The sequence below is a fragment of the Anarrhichthys ocellatus genome, unplaced genomic scaffold (assembly GCF_004355925.1).
Source record: "Anarrhichthys ocellatus isolate YVR2014 unplaced genomic scaffold, GSC_Weel_1.0 scaffold28, whole genome shotgun sequence".
In the NCBI taxonomy this organism is placed as follows: Eukaryota; Metazoa; Chordata; class Actinopteri; order Perciformes; family Anarhichadidae; genus Anarrhichthys; species Anarrhichthys ocellatus.
This window is the reverse complement of record NW_022280058.1, coordinates 3,939,145-3,956,962: the sequence shown is the minus strand read 5'-3', so window position 1 is coordinate 3,956,962 and position 17,818 is coordinate 3,939,145. Positions and strand designations below refer to the sequence as shown.

Here is a 17,818-nt window from a genome sequence, read left to right as displayed (position 1 = left end):
TTATTTTCTTACATTTATTTACAAAATGTCACATTTATTGTTGAAGTTTTTTTTGATAATGACAAACATCTTTACAAAAACAACTGCGTCTATGATCATGGAAGTATTTGTTTTATACTTACAAGTACAAATGATAAGTACAGAGTATAAATGTCCTATAATCTTATAGCACAATTTACAAATTAAAACATGACTTGAAGATGCATTTTCACAAATTCCTTATGATCGTGATGACTCGGCTTCCCACTGATGCTTACAAAGGTGTGGCTCATGCAGGCTTCTACTAAATCTCAAACCAGAGATTGAACTTTGAAGACTGGTAATACAGAAAAATAACACTGGAGAAATCAATCTTTAAATGGCACCAGAAAAGGAATGCAGAGTATTCAATGCATCCCCCTACGTGTCAGTGGCCTCTATATGATTGAGGCATGAAATTCAAGAGATCATTGTTCCATTGGCCCGGGTGTGTTCTCTATATGGGCTAATATGGAGATGGCGCTCTTGTGAAGCTTCACAGCGAGGCGGACCCAGTCTCCGGCTTGTACCTCCACAGGCTGCGGCAGCACAACAGCCGCCTGCTTCCAGTGAGAGTTCTGGCTGAGAGTGCTGACGCTGATCTCCTGGTCCAGGTAGATGTGGTACCAGAAGGGAACTGCAGTGATTCTGCCTGCAGACGTAGCCTGGACCTGGGAAACGGGGATTATGGCTTAAGCAGATATACGTATGGTACACATGAGCGGTCAGCTAGTTATCACAAGTCATGTTTCGCCTCCGTTTGTTTAAAAATATTATATGACACATATATTATGAGTTTAGGGGGAAAAGCTTGAATGGGATCAATTCACATAGCCCCTCATGTTAGATCGCTGTATGAAAATGCGGAGACGAGTGTGTATTCTAAGGGAGATGTGCACAGTGTGTCTTAATAGGTATGACTTCTAGGTTTTTGGTGCAGTATGTTTGTGCACCAGAGAGTAGTTTGGGATTATTCAATTATATTAATTCCAATCATGTTGGCAGCACCAATGCATCTCTTACCTTTACTTCTCTGTTGGTGTAGTTTGCGGTGGACTCCATTAGGTCAAGAACAAAGAGTTCCACAAACTCACTGAGATGTCTGCACTCCAGTGTGGAAAAGTCCAAAAACACATGGACCGGTACCTTAAGAACATAAAAAAGATGAACACAGTGTTAGCGACTTGTCTGCAGTGGATAAAAGAATCTAGTGACGTTATTAATTAGGAACTACATGATATGAAAAAGCAATAAAAGACCTGGGAAGAAGAGCTACTGGGATCAGATCCAACACAAAACAGGTGCTCGTGATGCACAGGTTGTCCACAAGAGAGGGAATGGATTTACAAATATCTACAAATTTGAAGAAAAGAAATGGGGTTGCTTATTTTTGCTCATAATACAGATTTGTTTTACAAAAGCATTGTATTAAAAATCATGCAAAAGCTGTCTCAAAGGTGTTGCTGGCAGTCTTTGTCCCAAACTATCATTTATCCACGTTAGGTTTCAATTCCTAGTGTCAGTGGATAATCACTCATGTACTGATTAATTTCACCTCAAACTCTTCAAAACTTGACAAAGAGGCCGTGGCTGCGGGGCAGCAGACTGAAAACGCTGAGGGACAAACCAAAGTGGCAGCACAGAAAGTGTCACAGTTTCCTTTACTGCAGAACAAAAGAATCTTTCCTCCTCCCTGTCACAGTTGTGGAGACCTCAGATCCTGCTGTTTGATGTGCCTGATGTAATGTATACTGATGGATTCAGGTAGGAACGTCTTGGGCCAAGCTGTGTGTGTTGTGCCTCGTGTGACAGTTGTGCTAGAGAGTGCCCTCCACTGAGGGCTTCAAAGACAACATCTGTTAAAACAAACGACCGTCCCGCGTGGGTCCTATCAAATTAGAGCACAAACATGATGCTGGGGGGGAGGAAAAGAAAAAAAAAAAAAAAAAAAAAAAAGATAATTTCCCGACCAAATAAAGAAAAAGAATTCAAAGAGATTTCGCAGCTTCTGAACACAGCTGGGAATCGCACATCAAAGAGGAGTGCACAACAGAAAACAAAGTCCAGGACCTTAGTATTCCAAGCGAAATACCTTGTTCAACAAAACACAAACCATACACGGTGCAAACAAAACAACCGGTCTCTGTTTTTGTACCTTTCATACAAATGTTCATACATTTTTCTGTACCCATCATATTTAACAAAACTCACAAGCAATAACTTTAAATGTGAATGATGCGAGCTTACAAACACAGCGTACTGTCTCTGAAAACCGGTAATATCGACATCACGAACATGAGACAGAATACAAGATACTAGTGGCCTGAGATGTACAAAAGGAAGATTTGGTGTTTGATGAAGACTGAATGAGATTCCCTATTTATTATTATGGAGTTATTTCAATATTATTTTTAAACCAATACCAAGTATGATTAAAATGACTAACTTCATAAATCAACCAAAGTTAAGTTAGTATGATCAGCTTCCTGTTCTTGTTATTCTGCACTTCCTTTGAGATGGACCATCTACTGAATACTCCTCTGCTCATCCCTCCTTTTCAAAGCGCGTCGGAGAACTACATTCAACGATCCTCCGACCGCTCTGCCTCAGAGCCACAGCCGCACCGGAAACGAGTGACCTCGAGTTGCTCTGGAAGATCTTTGCATGTTAGAGTAATGACAATAAATAATCTAACCTGTGATTGGCTGTAGCTTATGTAGGTATACTTACAGTGAACTGGTTGATGAAGGGAGCGATATTGAATCCCAGTGTGGGCTCCTGACCCTGGACAGCACTTTCCAGCAGCAACGTGTCCGACTCCACCAGCATACCGTGCACCACAATCTTTGCTGGGAAAATACTTCCTCCATCCTCCAGCAAACACCTAATATAGATACATAGAAATGCATTTTACTCTAAAATACATAAAAATGCAGCACTAGAATATTAAAAGCTAAATAAACAAAAGGTGAGGGAACATTTCTGAGTGCCCCACCCTGGCAGCTGCCCCTCACCTGGCCAGTGAAGCCTTCTCCATCAACTTCTGTCTGATGAGACCACACGTCTCCACACAGTCCAGAATGATGGCGCTCCACAGCTTCTCCCTGGACGGCCTTTTCAGCATCCCATGCTCGTCCTCCGTGTGGTTGAGCCAGAACTCGAGATGCTGCTCCGGGACATTATTGGAGCGAGCCAGTCTCTTCACGACTTCCTGCTGCTTTTTCTTTTCCACGGAGCTGTACGCTTTGACGTGGCCGTGGCTGGCGGCGATGAGGGAGAGCAGAGAGAAGCCCTCCGACACGTCGAGGACATAGAGCAGGTCACTACCGTCTGTGGAGTCACCGGATCCTCGCTCTTTGTTTTGGCATTTGGCCCTCAGCTGGGGGATGAGTTTGCCCAGCGCGCTGCAAAAACTCCGATGGTAATCCTGATTGTTCAGGAGCGCCATTTCTGCACATTCCAGCATGCAGAAGTCTTTGGTTTGTTTCTGGTCAGTCTGGAGACTTGCTAGCGCACTGCACAGCTCGGCCTCTGGGTTTTGATTTGAAATGGGGTTTCCAGATCCTCGCGTATCCGGGCGCTTGTCCAGACGGATTTCATGCCCGTCTCTCAGCACGGCCACGCTGCAGAGCCTCAGGAAGGCATCTCTGCAGGAGACTTCAACGATCAGCTCGTCTCGAGGTTTCAGGACAAAACCTGAAAAGAATCAAAAGAGGGAAACACTGACTGGGCCTGATTCTACTAGAGCTGTGCAAACCTCACTTAAGTTTTGGGACCAACTGAAATGTACTGAAGCAAAGCAAAGAATTGACAACTGCCAAGTACTGAAAGTGGAATTGGATGTCTGGTGTTATTGTATTTATTTATTTTTTTCTTTTAAATCAGAACGTGCCTAAATTAAACTTGTGCTTAATAACATATAAAAAATGTTATTGTAAAAAAACATGGCAATCTCGAAGATTCTGTTAAGTCACTATTGCCGATTGATGATTGAGCCCACTGATTAAAGTATTGCAATACTTACTATGTACATTCACAGTATTACCGACTAGGTGTCATTCCCGGGAGAAAAATGCTGTATTATATAATTGTGAAAACTTGAACCAAATGTATCAACAAAAAGACTCCAGACTGCTAAACTCAGAGCCCAATTCCATTGTTTTAACTCAAATATAAACTCAAAATCAACCTGGATTAACATCTTAAGGAATGCCACTCTAAGCCTTTAAAAAAAGGGCTTGTAAAAAAAAAAAACTTATGAACATCTGAAATGACGAACAGAAAGGGGAAAATTGCAGATCCATACACAATAACATTATTATCTATAATGCCATGCTTATGGTTTTATAAATACTAAGCTGACGGGGGTCTAAGGATAGAGGGTGTCTCACGCTGTACAGACTTTAAAGCCCTTTGTGGCAAAGATTTTGGGCTGCGTAAATAAAACTGACTGGACAATTGAAACACTTAAAAAAAAAAAAAAGAGACAGCGAGTGAAGAAAAAGCAGGAGATGCAGAAAGGGAGAGGGAGCCCAACAGAGAAATGAGATGCAGGGGACCGGGTGCACAGAGAGAGGGGGAGAGGCCCCGAAAGGATTCCTACAGGAATAACATCTGCTCACGTCTTCATGTCAGCGCGGCGCTCGTCAGAGGCATTTGGGAAAAATGCATATTTATTGCCTATAAGAATTTCATGAACACTAAAGAGTGTCACAGGCGATCACGGCGCACACGTCACCGCGACCAGGGGAAACGGATGTCGGTGATCACCGGGAAAGGTGGCGGCTCCCTCGACGCTGCCTCCGCCAATTAGCGGCTCAGTGAAACGCTGCCGAGCCCTGTCTGGGAGATGATGTACTGCAATGCCAACTGGAACATGTCACCTCGTGTCGGCGGCTATTAAGCTCACAGTTGCCGAGGATGACAGCAAAAAATACCCTCCACTTCTTCTTTAAGTTTGTCGCTTAACAAATATGAATTTAGATTGTTCGTTATACTGTCTACACTGTCTGTTCTATTCATTTTTACACTGGCATATTGTGGACTTCAGTGATGATAGTTACGTAATGAAGTGTGGGTTTTTTAAGACGTCCGGGGAGCTATATCTTTATGTATCATCGTCCTCGTTGTAGTAAAGTATTCTCACTATTTTCACCTTGGTTCAAAATGAACGGAAGGCTGTAGTGAAGTAGCGGTGATGATTATAAGCAGAAATATTTCCCTGGCATTATTTAACAAACATGGTAAATAGTGTATGCAGTCTTCAGCACACACTGCCCTCATCTGATGTAACCTGGAAATGCATGATATATCGGAGTAGAGAATACAAGCTGAGCAGAGAAATAAATACATTTTATTAAACCTAAATGTGGTTAAGTCATGACAATTTGAAACCAGTAGCGACACTTAAAGGACAATTCCTTGGACACACTGTAACAGATAGACAATGCGGATTAATCTGACACTTAAAATGAGTAAAACATCTGTGTGAAATTGTTGGGTGACTTGCCAAACCTCCCCCACAGCGTCTCCCCCGTACGTCCGTTGGATCTTACCGTCGGTGCTGTGGACTGGGTAGATGGCCTGCTCCCAGCACGTGTCCTCCTGGGGTCCAGTAGACAGACTGCTCTCCTCATCCAGGTGGAGCTGGAACCACACAGCCAGAGCGTCCAGCTCCCCCTCCTGAGTGACGGGCAGGCGGATCTGCTGAACCTCCCTGGAGCTCAGCCCCTCCAGTTCCTACAGGTCACCGAAACAAAATGGAATTGTTCCAGGGTTATCGGCTAAAATCAAAACGATAAATCAAGCTTGGTGGTAAAAATAGGTGTTCAAATATGCAATATGGGTGTAAAATTAAAAAAAATCTGATTGCAGAGGGCTTGATGTTGAAAAAGGAGTTGTGAATGTTATTGGCCTCTGCTCTTGCAGCTTTTGAAGTCCAACTTACTTGTTAAGTCAGAAAACTTAAAAGATTTAAGATATACGAATGCATTTCACAGCGTGTATGAATAAATAAATTCTAAATGTGACAGCCTGCCTGTGACAGTGATATGATATCAAATGTGGCCTGCCTTGCTGCTGGCAAGCACCAAGAACACACCTCTCTGTCACAAAGAGCTCACAACAGCATGGCACGTAATACAGCAAGCGTCGTCTCGACAGCTACCAATGCACGGTAAATGTATCACTCTTTTGTGGCGCTCTGCAAGTGAGCTGGAGATATTTCAAAATCACAAATGGGTAAAAACGGTAATACCCATTGCAGAAAATGTCACGGTCTGCTTATATTGAATGGGAAAAGCCCCTTGAAGCCTGAGGATTGAAGGTGGTTATGCAAATAGGATTTTCTGTGTGAGATAATATTTCAAACAACTTGAATGGGAAATTGCAATACAAATGTGGAAGAGGAAAACTTTTATTATTTCTCATATTCTTGGGACTGAGACAAACTGAAAGCTGATGAGCACATGAGTACTGAATAACTTACTTTGTTGAGTGCAGAGTTTGCCTCACTGACACATTATCACAGCTCTGTCACCAGGGTAAGATTGTTTCTGTCCCTACTGGACGTGTGTGGACAAATATCAACCAATGATCATTCAGGTGCTGTTTGGGAGATAAACACGGTGTCTCCAATCTGTCAGGTGTTCACTGTGAGCTGATAAATCAGTCAACAATCCCTGCAGGCCTTTAGCTAAATAATAAGTGGCCACTGACGTGCAATGTTTTAGCCTGTGAGGCAGCCAATATGTTCGTTTCATGGGACCAATAGAAATATGGTCAGGTAAATGAATTATATTTGTCAGAGTTACATTATTCTGCTTGACTCAAGGCAACAAACACACACATTGAATATTCTCACACGGCTGCATATCAGACACAAAGACAAATGCAAAATTAAAGTAAAAGCACATTAAATTAACAGCAGCTGAATGAATCAATCGTCATCGTCTATCAGCGTCTGCTTCGGCTCACCTGCACGTTGTTGAAGTCGATGTTGAGGGCCGTGAACGGCTCAGTGAGAGCTTTATATCCCCCGGGCACTCTGCTGAGTCTCTCGGTGGTGTAAGGCTCCATGGAGTCATCCGGCTCAGGGCTGCAGCTCACTGGGCTACAGAGCTCGCCGGCTGCAGCTATGGACAGACCGCCCACCTCTGACACACAAAGCCTGCGTGAGAAACAAACGGCGATCTGATGATAGGTCCTTGTGCTGCTGCTCTGAGAAGTTCCATTGCGGGAAAACAACGGACGGGATCCAGGGCCTACCTGTGATGCCTGCGGATCTCGATGCTCTCAAGAGCCATACCGAACACGGTGGCTCCAGCCGGGATGACCCGTCCTGTCGAAGACTGATCCTGGAATTCATTCTCACCTCTCTTTAGGATGACAAACGAGTGCTTTTAGTGAAACTGCACATTAACGCCCCTTGATGGCACAAACACAACATCAAAAGTGAACTGGATACATTCACCATTATCATGGCTACTGTATGTGTTGAGTGAAATGTCACAACTCATACTTTTCTGGTTGTTTAAGAGGCAACTTAGATTTAGTTTTTACGTTATGGGTTGACGAGAAGTGCCTTAAAGCTGCAGTTGTTGTCTTTTATGAAAATAACTTGTTATGATATTGTCTCAGACAGTGACTATATCCAGACAGTGGATAATGAGACAGATGATGTGTGAAAAAATTGGGTTCCTTTGCCTCCTTTTGGTGCTCCGATATACCATGTTAGCATATGGAAAATTCCACCGTGCCCAAAAGAAAACAACCAAACAGAGCCTGGGATTCTGTTACTGTACTCCCTATTACTCATCAGTGTACTCTTCTGCTGTAAAATGAGAAAGTTTGTGATCCGGCCCCTATGTTAAAAAAAAAGATGACCCAAAACCAAGCGCCGGCCAGAGTTTGATAATTTCATCAGAATTCACGAGCAGCGAGTGATTGGTTGGTTTTTTTCAGGCAATGGTGGAATCTTGCAAATACCATCAGGAGCACTAGAGGGAGGCAGAGGAACACAATTTTTTTCACAGATTATATATCTCATGCACCACTTTCAGGATATGGTGACAGTTTGAGCAAATATGATGAAAAGCCAACTGCAGCTTTAAAGCCATCATTAGTTTTGTTCTCAATCATTTCCTGTCCTGCAAGCCCACAACTGTGTCACAGATCTGGCATCATTATTTACAACTCCGTGTGCTTTTTTTTAAAGATTTAATGTAAATTCCCAAAAAAATGTACAATAACTTTCTTAGGATTTCCAACCCTGTACGTCAGTGGCAAACAGTGATAGGTTTTAGGTGCCACAAACTCATAGAAACATTAATATTGCACTGCGGAAAAACTGCAGAATAAAGTTCTGCTTCCTGTCCTGTGTTTGCGTTTAATAATTGAAGTTACCCGTGGAGGTAGCAGGAGGTGGTGCCAGGCATGAATGAGACTCTCGATGATACCCTCTCCAAACAACCCTGCATCTACCGTCTCCGTCACCACCAAGGATACTCTAAGAGAAACAGAATATTGAATGGGACAAAAACATGAGAAATACTGTACTACTCTTACTGAGCATGCCTTCTATAACAGCACAAACAAAAAGATAAAAAGGTATTGTTCTGGTAAAATACGTCTTTATAAATCGCACCTGTGTGGGATGTCCTTTGGCACTTCCATCTCCAGAGACTTCATGTGGAGGATCTTGATGCTGCCGTCCATTCCATTAGCGCTCACCACCTCACAAGCCAATTCATACATGGTCTTGGAGAGTTCACAGGCATACACCTCAGCAGCCCCAGCCTTCTTCGCACACATACTTCCCAGAGAGAATTAGGAAATCGGAACAATAATACTGACGCATTGAATCACAGGTCCCATTATAGCTGTAGCCAAAATAATAAGTACGGGTTTGGGCTGATAAAGAGTTCCAACCTACACATAAAGTACACTCCATGACTTAAAGAATAAAAAAGTTTCCAAACTCTCATGGAAAATATCTCACCCGAGGATCCCAGTGCCTGTACCTATGTCAAGTACAGTGTTGCAGCCGCTCTGAACAGCCTTCTGGATGGCTTGCTGGTACTTGCGGTTCCTCCCGTGGTCGTTGAGCATTAAGAAATGCCAACGCTCCACCAGCCAGTTGGCCACACGGTAGAAGTTCTCCCGGGCTTCTGGATAGTCTGGTCTCAGCTTCAAGGCTTTATGGAAATGACCTGCGGCTTCGTCTCTGAAGCCCATTCTGGATAAGAAAGGGGGAAAAAAAACTGTATGAGCAGATAATTCACCGAAACAGTATAAAGCTAAATTATGCTTTGTTATTTGATGAGGAAAATACCTGAACAAGTGTTCACCCATGCTGTTGAGGATAACCTCATCAGCAGGGAACAGTTCCAGTGCTTGTTCATAACAGTCAAAGAGGTCTTGAATGCGGCCCACAGAGTCCAGCTCTTCTGTCCACTTGAAGAGAGTGAACCTGAAAGACTCCTAAAAAAAGGAGATGTCACAAAACATCTTTTGATTCTGCATCAATAAAAACAGACTGCAGCATGTGTGTGATTGTGGTCATGATGTGTGCACAGTGTGTGGCAGTGATTGTACGCAGACAGGTTATCAGTGTAAACAGTCATTACCCTTGCAAAGTCCTTAAACATCGGCGCGAGGTTGAGGACCAAAAGGTAGTGCACAAATGCCGTTCCGTAGTCTTGGTTGAAAAGGCACTGCTGGGCACTTTCTAGGGAACTAGAGACCAGCTCGTTCCTAGCAGGGTCCTCTCTGCGTCGCCTTCGTGTCCTCCTGCCATGCTTCGGCCTTGCACTGGTATTAGGCATCCCTTGAGCAAAAAAAGAGAGTGGAGAGTCTATTAGAAAATTATAAAGTCTGATAATATGATATACAGATTAATGCCACTTTTACTAAGACAATAAGGATCGACTGTACTGTATGACCCATAGACCATGGACAGGAAGAGATAAAAACATGAAAAAGAGTCAAAATGAAGTCAAAATCTTTAACTAATTAATTCATAATTTTGACTCAGGAGATCTCATAGTTTTGACTTGCATGCTATTCTATTTTTGTCGTTCCAAAATATTAATCTATTTTTCCATTTTCCTGGAAATGGGCTTCCATACATATCAACATGTTGTGGTGTTATTGTAATAATCATCATAATAATAACTGCAACATGAATAGGAACTATTAACAAATGTAACGCACCTCAAACAAAATGCTAAGTATTTTACAGGCATTACTGTATTACTAATGTATGTCGACTTACTGTATGTTGTTTTAGATCGCAGGCTGCGGTAAGTTATGGGATGGAGGGAGATGCACGGAAAAGGTCGCTGCTGTTTATTTAAGGTGCTAATTTACGTTAACATTCCGGTTTTGTCCAATAAAGTCGTTAGCATCGTTCTAAGCAATCCTTCCTCTGTTAGCAGCCTAATGCTAGCTCACATGATAACAATATGTTCTGATTGTGGCTACGAGAGGTTAACCGCATGTCATACAAATGACTACCTGTTAATATCCACGCTAGAACGGCCAGATGCTGATTTAAAGTGTAAATCACATTTCTGCTACCGTTAAACAAGGAACGTGTCCGCGAGCTAAACAACTCGGTCAGAAACATGAGACGAGACAAGGTTCCGCGTGTAATTGTAATGAAGTGTTATATATTTGAAGTTACAAACCGACCATATCAACCATGCTATCAACTGTAGATAACAGGGCGAATAATAATAATCCGTTTTTATTGACAAATTACGCCACAGTAAAGACTCCCGCCTCGGATTTGCCTCTGATGGAACCAATGATAGACGAATCTTCAAGCACAATCAAAGAGTACAAAACATTAGCATAGTTCCCACCCGTGAAAACTCTTTAAGTAGAACATGAAGGTAGCGTTCTTAAAATGAGTGTGTGAATACAAATTCTTCCATGTGCTCGTGCCCTTTTTGTATACCTTGTATGTTGCATTCGAGCCTAATTATTTGCTCACACTTGTCCACTCCAAAATGATCATTGGCATTTCTTTAGACTGTATCCTGCATTAAGGTGTACAGCTTTGTTGTCATATCCACTGTTTGTGATGATCCGACTGACTTGTAGTTTAATATTATGCAACACTTTAAGGTCCCCTGTGATTGGTTTTGAGTTGGCTTCGGGAGTTCTTAGTTTACCTTGTTTGTTGACCTTGCATCGAGCCACTGTATGTACTGAAGGATCCATATAGGCTTGGTACTATGCTGCATCTGAGCGATCAATTGTAATTACTGGAGAGCCTCTCCTTCTCTGTTCTCTTTCCCTTGCCTTGCCATACGCCTTTGCTTAGCAGTCCCCAGGGCCGTGGGTAAGGCGTCCCATTTGGGTATAACTCAAAGAGTCTTTTTTTTATTTCTGCCACTTTATATTTCCACTTTACCACAGTTCAGAAGGAAATATTGTACTTACTAAATTGCACTACTTCGACCAACTAACAGTACTTATGTTAATCACTATGCATCATTAATAAGGATCGACCTGTTATAGCATCTACAGTAGCCTACATATGCTTATGTTACATTATTCTACAAATCTACCAACCTCTTTACCTTTACTTGAATCATATTTTAAATGTATCACGATACTAGGTTTTAATCAGTCTGTTATTGTTACTTTTAACTTAGAAAAATATCCAAATACTTCTTCCACCACGGCTGACACCATTCGCCCTGCAAATAACCCTCGTCAGTGCTCACAGGGCAGCAAAGCGAAGGCGGAAGTAGATACGACTACACCATCCCGCGTAAGCTACACCGTCTTTGGCAAAAGTTTTGCTCCATGCACTCAGATGTCAGCAGAGTGTGTCTCAATCTGTCACTTACTAGGTGGAGTGCGTTTGATGGAGGGAGGAAAAAAAATTAGATACAGCTAATTATGACTGTCTGACAACTCTTGTGAAGCGACGTCCGATCAACACTTCGCCCGGCAGCGTATTGTTATCACCTTGTTATGACCTGCCAGCTACTCTTTTCGTTATTTGACAACTGTGGAGCAACACCCTGTGTCAGAAGTTAACATGCTAACCGCTGTTAGCTGCTGCTATTCAACGGAGCTGTTTTCTCTGTTAGACTTGAAACCGCCCGCGAAAAGAGCGGCAATTTTATAGTGACGATTTAGTTTAGTTTTTAGCTTAAAAGTAAGCGTCATTTTGACCAGTTTTCCCCCGTTTCTTGAAAGCGAAGCTATCGATCTGTCACAGACATGGGACTACACCCGCTGGAGTTCAGTGAATGCTATCTGGACAGCCCCAGCTTCAGGGAGAAAATCAAGGCACACGAAGCGGAGCTGGACAAAACCAACAGATTCATCAAAGAACTGTACAAAGATGGGAAGAACCTCATCAATGCAACGAAGCGTGAGTCGGTTTTTAAACTCTGAGAAAAGTCTGTGTTCAGTCACAATTGCCCTTGCCTTGGGAAAGGGGTCTTCCTTGTGTCCCATAGTATTATGTTGTAACGACTTCTTCCTCAGTTTGCCAATGATTGTCTTTTTTCCATTTGGTGATGTCATGAAACTACTTGTTTCAGATTTACAGAATAGATGAACTAATCGTCATGAAAGCAAGACCACAAGTCTTTCTTTTCTGTTCCAACATTCCTTTCTTGTGTTTTATGAGGACAATTATTCACTTGTAAGCCTGAAACAAAAGGCCCCCGAGTTCCTTTAACAACCCCGTGCTATATTTGCTCTCAGTCACATACCTCTGCAGGGTTAAATGATTAGATTGTTATCTGTTTGAACTCTAGTTTTGTGGGCTGGGCTTGTTTGTGCCAACAGTGCTTACAGCCAGTGTTCAACACATAGTCATAAGAAATAGGGCTGCTCTGCTGTCAAAACTGTCTTGTTGTCTTTGTGTCATGTTTTATAGTTGTATTAAATCAAAATGCAGTGAAACATCTTGAGTTGCTAAGACATTGTATGGCAGAACTTATAGTCGAAGAATATTTAGGCAGTCACAGTGACACCGATATTCTTTTTCCTTTGTCATGTAGTCTGCTTTAGTGTTGACAGATGGGCTATAGGCATGTTCCAGCAGCATTGCTAACATTGCTTACTGCTTGCAACATGTTTTTCGACTCTAAAATCTCCATATAGACTTATTTGTGGTCTAAAGAACTTTGGGCATGTGGTCTACATCAAGGTCCAGGCCACAGATGCATCGCTTTGACTATGAACAATAACGTTAACCTCTTCAGACTTTCTCCTTTTGTCATTTAATATGCCATGACAAAATAATCATATCCTGTTATCACTGAACAAGATTGTGTTTTCCAAATGAAGGACTTTGTGCAAATGGTAGTTCAAAATATTTTCATTTTAAATTACTAATTTAAAGAGTTTGATGTCATGCACAACTGCAGCACACCTGAAACATCAGGTTTTTATACTGTGATGGTGATTTCAACAGTAATCCTCCGCCGTAGGCCGATTTATGCTGCAGCTTCATCATGAAGTGTCAAAAGGTCAGCATTGGATTCACCTTTTTTAGCTGCAATGTTTCGGTGTGTTGTGGTGTTCAAATGAAGTAGAAGTGGTATTTATGTTCCTCACGTGTGTGTCAAATGAACTTCTGCACTGTTGACAGCAGGCATACACATGTCACAAGAGACGTATGTCCTCAGTCACCTCTTTTATAGGTTCAGTCTCTCTCTTACAGCAGCTAACATGAGAGGAGCCCAGCCTGGCCTAATGCCGGTGCTGCAGCTCCCTCTGCTACACATTAATGTATCGTACATTACCGCTGTGCTGAGCTGTTATTGGCATACTTGTGGTCTATTGTACCTGTTCGCTTGTCGTTCTCCTACCTCTCCCATCGTGCTGAATATTACCCCAAAACTACAACTTTATTACAATTTAGATCTATAAATGTGTGTAAAACTCTCAGGAGGTCAGCATCCTGACCTGGCCTTCATCTTTTATTTTACTTGTTTCATTTACCTGCTCTGACTTATAGTCGGGAGATTACGTGCCACTTTCTTCGGCCTTTTTTACCAGGCCAGCGCCACGGTGAACTCTGGTATTCACCGTTGCTCACCGATGAGTTGATATTGATGCTGTGCCGTGTTGGTGTAAACTGACACACAGTGTCCCGTTTCAGGAGGTCAGGCCACGTCTTGTATTTCATGCCCGAAATGACTGTGGCTAAACTATGAGTCACTTTTTTTTTTATATTGATTTTAAGGGTGTCAAACATGTGACCTATATCACATAATAACCTAACAAGGCTGTTAACCCTCATTTGGTTGGTGTTCGCTTCTTGCTTGTGAGAATATGAGAAGAATTAAGGAACCCTGCTCGTACACTCCCATTGGGAATACTGCAAAGTCAGTAGAAAATTCAGGAAGGAACTGCTGGTCATGTTCTTATGTAACGGCATTATTGCAGTGCTCTCATCCTCTTTTGCTCAGCCTGTGGAGACCGTTTTTGAAAATATGTCCCGTCCCTTCTCCCTTATGGCAAATGACTGTTTTTGACATTCTTTGATAACTGTAATCATGAAGGTGTTTACTCAAATAGCAGTAGTAGAGAAACTTAAACCTTATCCAACTGCCACAGCAAAAATGCATGAGCTGGCTGCATTCGATGTTGTCCAGAAGTAAAAACCGTACACTACTTTTTTTACAAAGGGCGTTTCCTGCGTTGATAGTTAAGTTAAGGTGAGGCTGATAAATCCAAACTGAGCTGTCAGCCATCTGTGTTTGAATGATAACACTGAAACAATAAGTTAACCGACAAATATAATCTGCATCAATAGATTAATCCCATTTTTCAGAGCTCCCCTCCTGCTTTGCTCTTATTAGTGGAACATGAGTCTGATAACCTCGTCCTGTGTTTGGTTCGTAGAGATCATACTGAATAGGCCCAACCATTTTCTTTGAACCTGCCTTGTTTGTGGTTTGCATGCTTTGAAGCTCAAACAGTTATTTTTGATAAGTGTAGCTGATTTGGGGAAGCTAAGCGACGTAATCTTCTCTGTAGACAATGGTCACACCACCATACGATCTGACACTCTGCAGTGCTGATCTAGCATTAGTCTTGCTTACAACTAACAGTAAATTAGTTGTTTTATTTTGTATATAATGCTGTACTACTTTACGTTTGACCTCAGAATGATCTGCTGGTTGGCCTGTCAGAGACAGTTGTTGATCTCCACATCCCATTCCCGTCTCGGCCTGTCAGTGACTGGGAGGATGTCCCACTAAGGAAAGACCTTGGTTCGGAGAGGAAACCTTCCAGCGGGGCCCTGGGCCAGAGAGCCGTGACATGGAAGTGCCCACTAGAGGAGCAGCATGCACATGTGCTTCTGTTTCAGAGGGTTTCCTTCACAGGAACTGTGTCCTGTCTGTACCCTCTCAATCACCCCTCACTGTTGTCCTCAGCAAACACATCGATATCTCATTTGTGTACGAAAAATGTCAGCTCTCCGTTTCTGAGTTTCTTCTACCGTATCATAGTGTTTATTGTGTGTTCTGTTATTGCCGCAATCATTGGAAAATTGAAGTTGGACAGAGTTTTTGCAGAAAGGTCAATCATAGTCATTTCCACAGCTGGACTTCCTGGTGAATTGACCATTTGGCTCATAAAGCAATATGATTTTTTTATATATATATATATATATTTTTTCCACAAACCCAGCCATGTGAAGGTCCTTTTGTTTCATTGGCAGACAGGTTTAAGAGCAGCCTGCCATGGTGTGCTTTGGCTCAGTGCTGCTCTCTCTCCGTAATCACATTACTGATTCTGCCAAAAGAGCCACATCACAATCTTTCATTAAAAACGCATTAGCACAAGACGAGGTGAAGTGATGTGGGAGGAAGGCTTTTTTTTTTTTTTTTTTTTTTTTCTTCTCCCATCTCTCACTCCAGAGAGCACAAGACCTACTATGAAAACGAATGCTTGATGGCACCGCTCCGCTTTCTTTTGGGGGGGCTCCTTTTTTGGTGCAAACAAAGTGTTGAGAACTATTTCAAGCACTTCGGTTACATCATGAACTGAAACCTGTTGCCAACAGGTGCTGATATATCATTGATTAGACAATTTTTTCATTATTGACAGGATACTGCTCAGTGCAGCCTCGCCCTACAGACTTATTTTGAGGATCAGGAAGTCATGAATGAAGTAATGCATGCTTTGTGGGTAGGGATCTGGGGGGGGTGGGGGGTGGCCAGGCCTTGTTAAGGGCAAAGGTGGGAGGCGAGTGTGGAGCAGCGATTGGGACTGGAAAAGATGGGAGAGTGGAACAGGAAGGACAGTGGAAAGGCACAGTATGTAAACGCTGCACCAGGCACGCTGTGACCTAAGTGGCACATCTGATGAGACCGTAGAAATCATAACAAACATCCCGGCAACAGGCGCCAATGAATACACTGTGGACATCTTCAGCAGCTGAACTCTGACTGGCGCATACCTTTTCTGCTTTGTTTTTGGAAGAAACCTCTGAAGCAGCAGAACATGTCATTTTAAGTTTTCCTGCTTTGAGATACATTAAGTGGAAAACAAGTTCAGATAGTTTATGGTAATTGTTAATATGTGGAAAGAACAATTTCATATTGAAATGTGCTGCATGTGACGTTTTGCAGCACGACTGTAATAAAGGAAACAATGTTGGAAGAGACAGACAGATGTGAACATTTTTATATTGCATGTAAAGCTTAATCTCACAGCAGCCGGGGGGGTCACATTCATTAAAAACAAACCACTACTTTACGTTGGACACATTTTAGGAAAACACATAGACAGAGTGGCAAGCCAGTCCTTGTTTCAGAAGCAGTTTCCTGTAGTCATCCCAAGTCGGTGCCTTACAGCTGAATCAAAGGTTTTGGAACCTGTAATTATGTGTAAAGAATGAGTTGTACATATCCACTTCAGCAATGCCGTTTGATTATTTTATCCAGATGTTTCTCAGACATTTCTCACTTATATATGGCAATAGAAGAGGTGAACGGATCTTCATTTTCTGTGGGTGGTTTTAAGGGAATGTGGATCTTTCAGATCAATTTGAGGAGCGCCTCAGGTTTGCATGTTCCACATTTAAACGTAAGTGTGTCATGCAACGTGGGACTCTCACTAGTCTGGTCTTGGTCTTGACCTGGTCTCAGCCCCTCAGAGTCTTGGTCTTGTCTCGGTCTTGATACAATCTGGTCTTGCTCGTGACTTGGTTTCGGTCATTACAACCCTGGCCTGTAGAAGGTGTCAGTCCTGCAGCCTGTCCAGAATGTATTTTACTTTACTGTTACAAGTAATAGATGGATTTAAGTAAAAGTGTTGTGTTGATCTTAACTCAAAGGTGCACTTACTAGCTTTAGAATGTTAAAACTAAACTAAAAGCAAGGAAGTGGGTGTCTAGGATTATTTGACATACTTGTATTTATTTATTTTTACCTTGTTGCTGCCTTGTTTTGGCAGTCTCTGCTTTGGTATGTGGTGCTCCATAGTAACCAGAGCCCTCCCCCATTGTGTCATCTTTGTTTTTCTTCCCACCTCCTCTGAACAATGTTTATATATATTATATTATATATAAAATAGGCATTTGTTCCCCATGTTTACAGAACAATCTGGCCTGTAATATCCGATATATGTACAGTGGGCTCTGTGTGAAGCCAGTAGACTGGGATCTCTGGCTTTCTGCAGAGAAACTAGCCAAGTCTGACGGTTCCCAGGTTTGCTCTGAAATGCCTTCCTTTAAAAGGCAAAAAGCAGGGGAAGCCTTTGCCTTGTGTGTGTGTGTGTGTGTGTGTGTGTGTGTGTGTGTGTGTGTGTG

General features: G+C 42.4%; 2 protein-coding genes across 4 annotated transcripts in view; one reads left to right on the top strand and one right to left on the bottom strand.

Annotated features, from left to right (window-relative positions):
* Positions 1 to 94: 94 nt before the first annotated feature.
* Positions 95 to 10,765, bottom strand: prmt9 (protein arginine methyltransferase 9). 2 transcript variants are annotated; one of them, XM_031863137.1, is made up of 13 exons: positions 10,292 to 10,738; positions 9,645 to 9,844; positions 9,350 to 9,498; positions 9,017 to 9,253; positions 8,663 to 8,830; positions 8,422 to 8,524; positions 7,285 to 7,394; positions 6,994 to 7,186; positions 5,574 to 5,757; positions 3,033 to 3,714; positions 2,749 to 2,902; positions 1,042 to 1,164; positions 95 to 689 (listed from the first exon to the last, which is right to left on the bottom strand). In XM_031863137.1, the coding sequence occupies exons 2-13, from the start codon at positions 9,840 to 9,842 to the stop codon at positions 447 to 449; spliced, it is 2,544 nt and encodes an 847-aa protein (XP_031718997.1). In that variant the 5' UTR covers positions 9,843 to 9,844; positions 10,292 to 10,738; the 3' UTR covers positions 95 to 446. The 2 variants fall into 2 exon arrangements, with proteins under 2 accessions (XP_031718997.1, XP_031718998.1); XM_031863138.1 differs by lacking the exon at positions 95 to 689 and adding an exon at positions 1,278 to 1,371 and having other exon boundaries at positions 1,075 to 1,164; positions 10,292 to 10,765.
* Positions 10,766 to 11,849: 1,084 nt separating this feature from the next.
* The window catches only part of arhgap10 (Rho GTPase activating protein 10), a 50,275-nt gene continuing 44,306 nt past the window's right edge, over positions 11,850 to 17,818 (top strand). For both annotated transcript variants that reach the window (XM_031863109.1, XM_031863108.1), the window contains exon 1: positions 11,850 to 12,412. In XM_031863109.1, the coding sequence (XP_031718969.1) occupies positions 12,259 to 12,412 (154 nt within the window). In that variant the 5' untranslated portion in view covers positions 11,850 to 12,258. The remainder of the gene's footprint in view (positions 12,413 to 17,818) is intronic.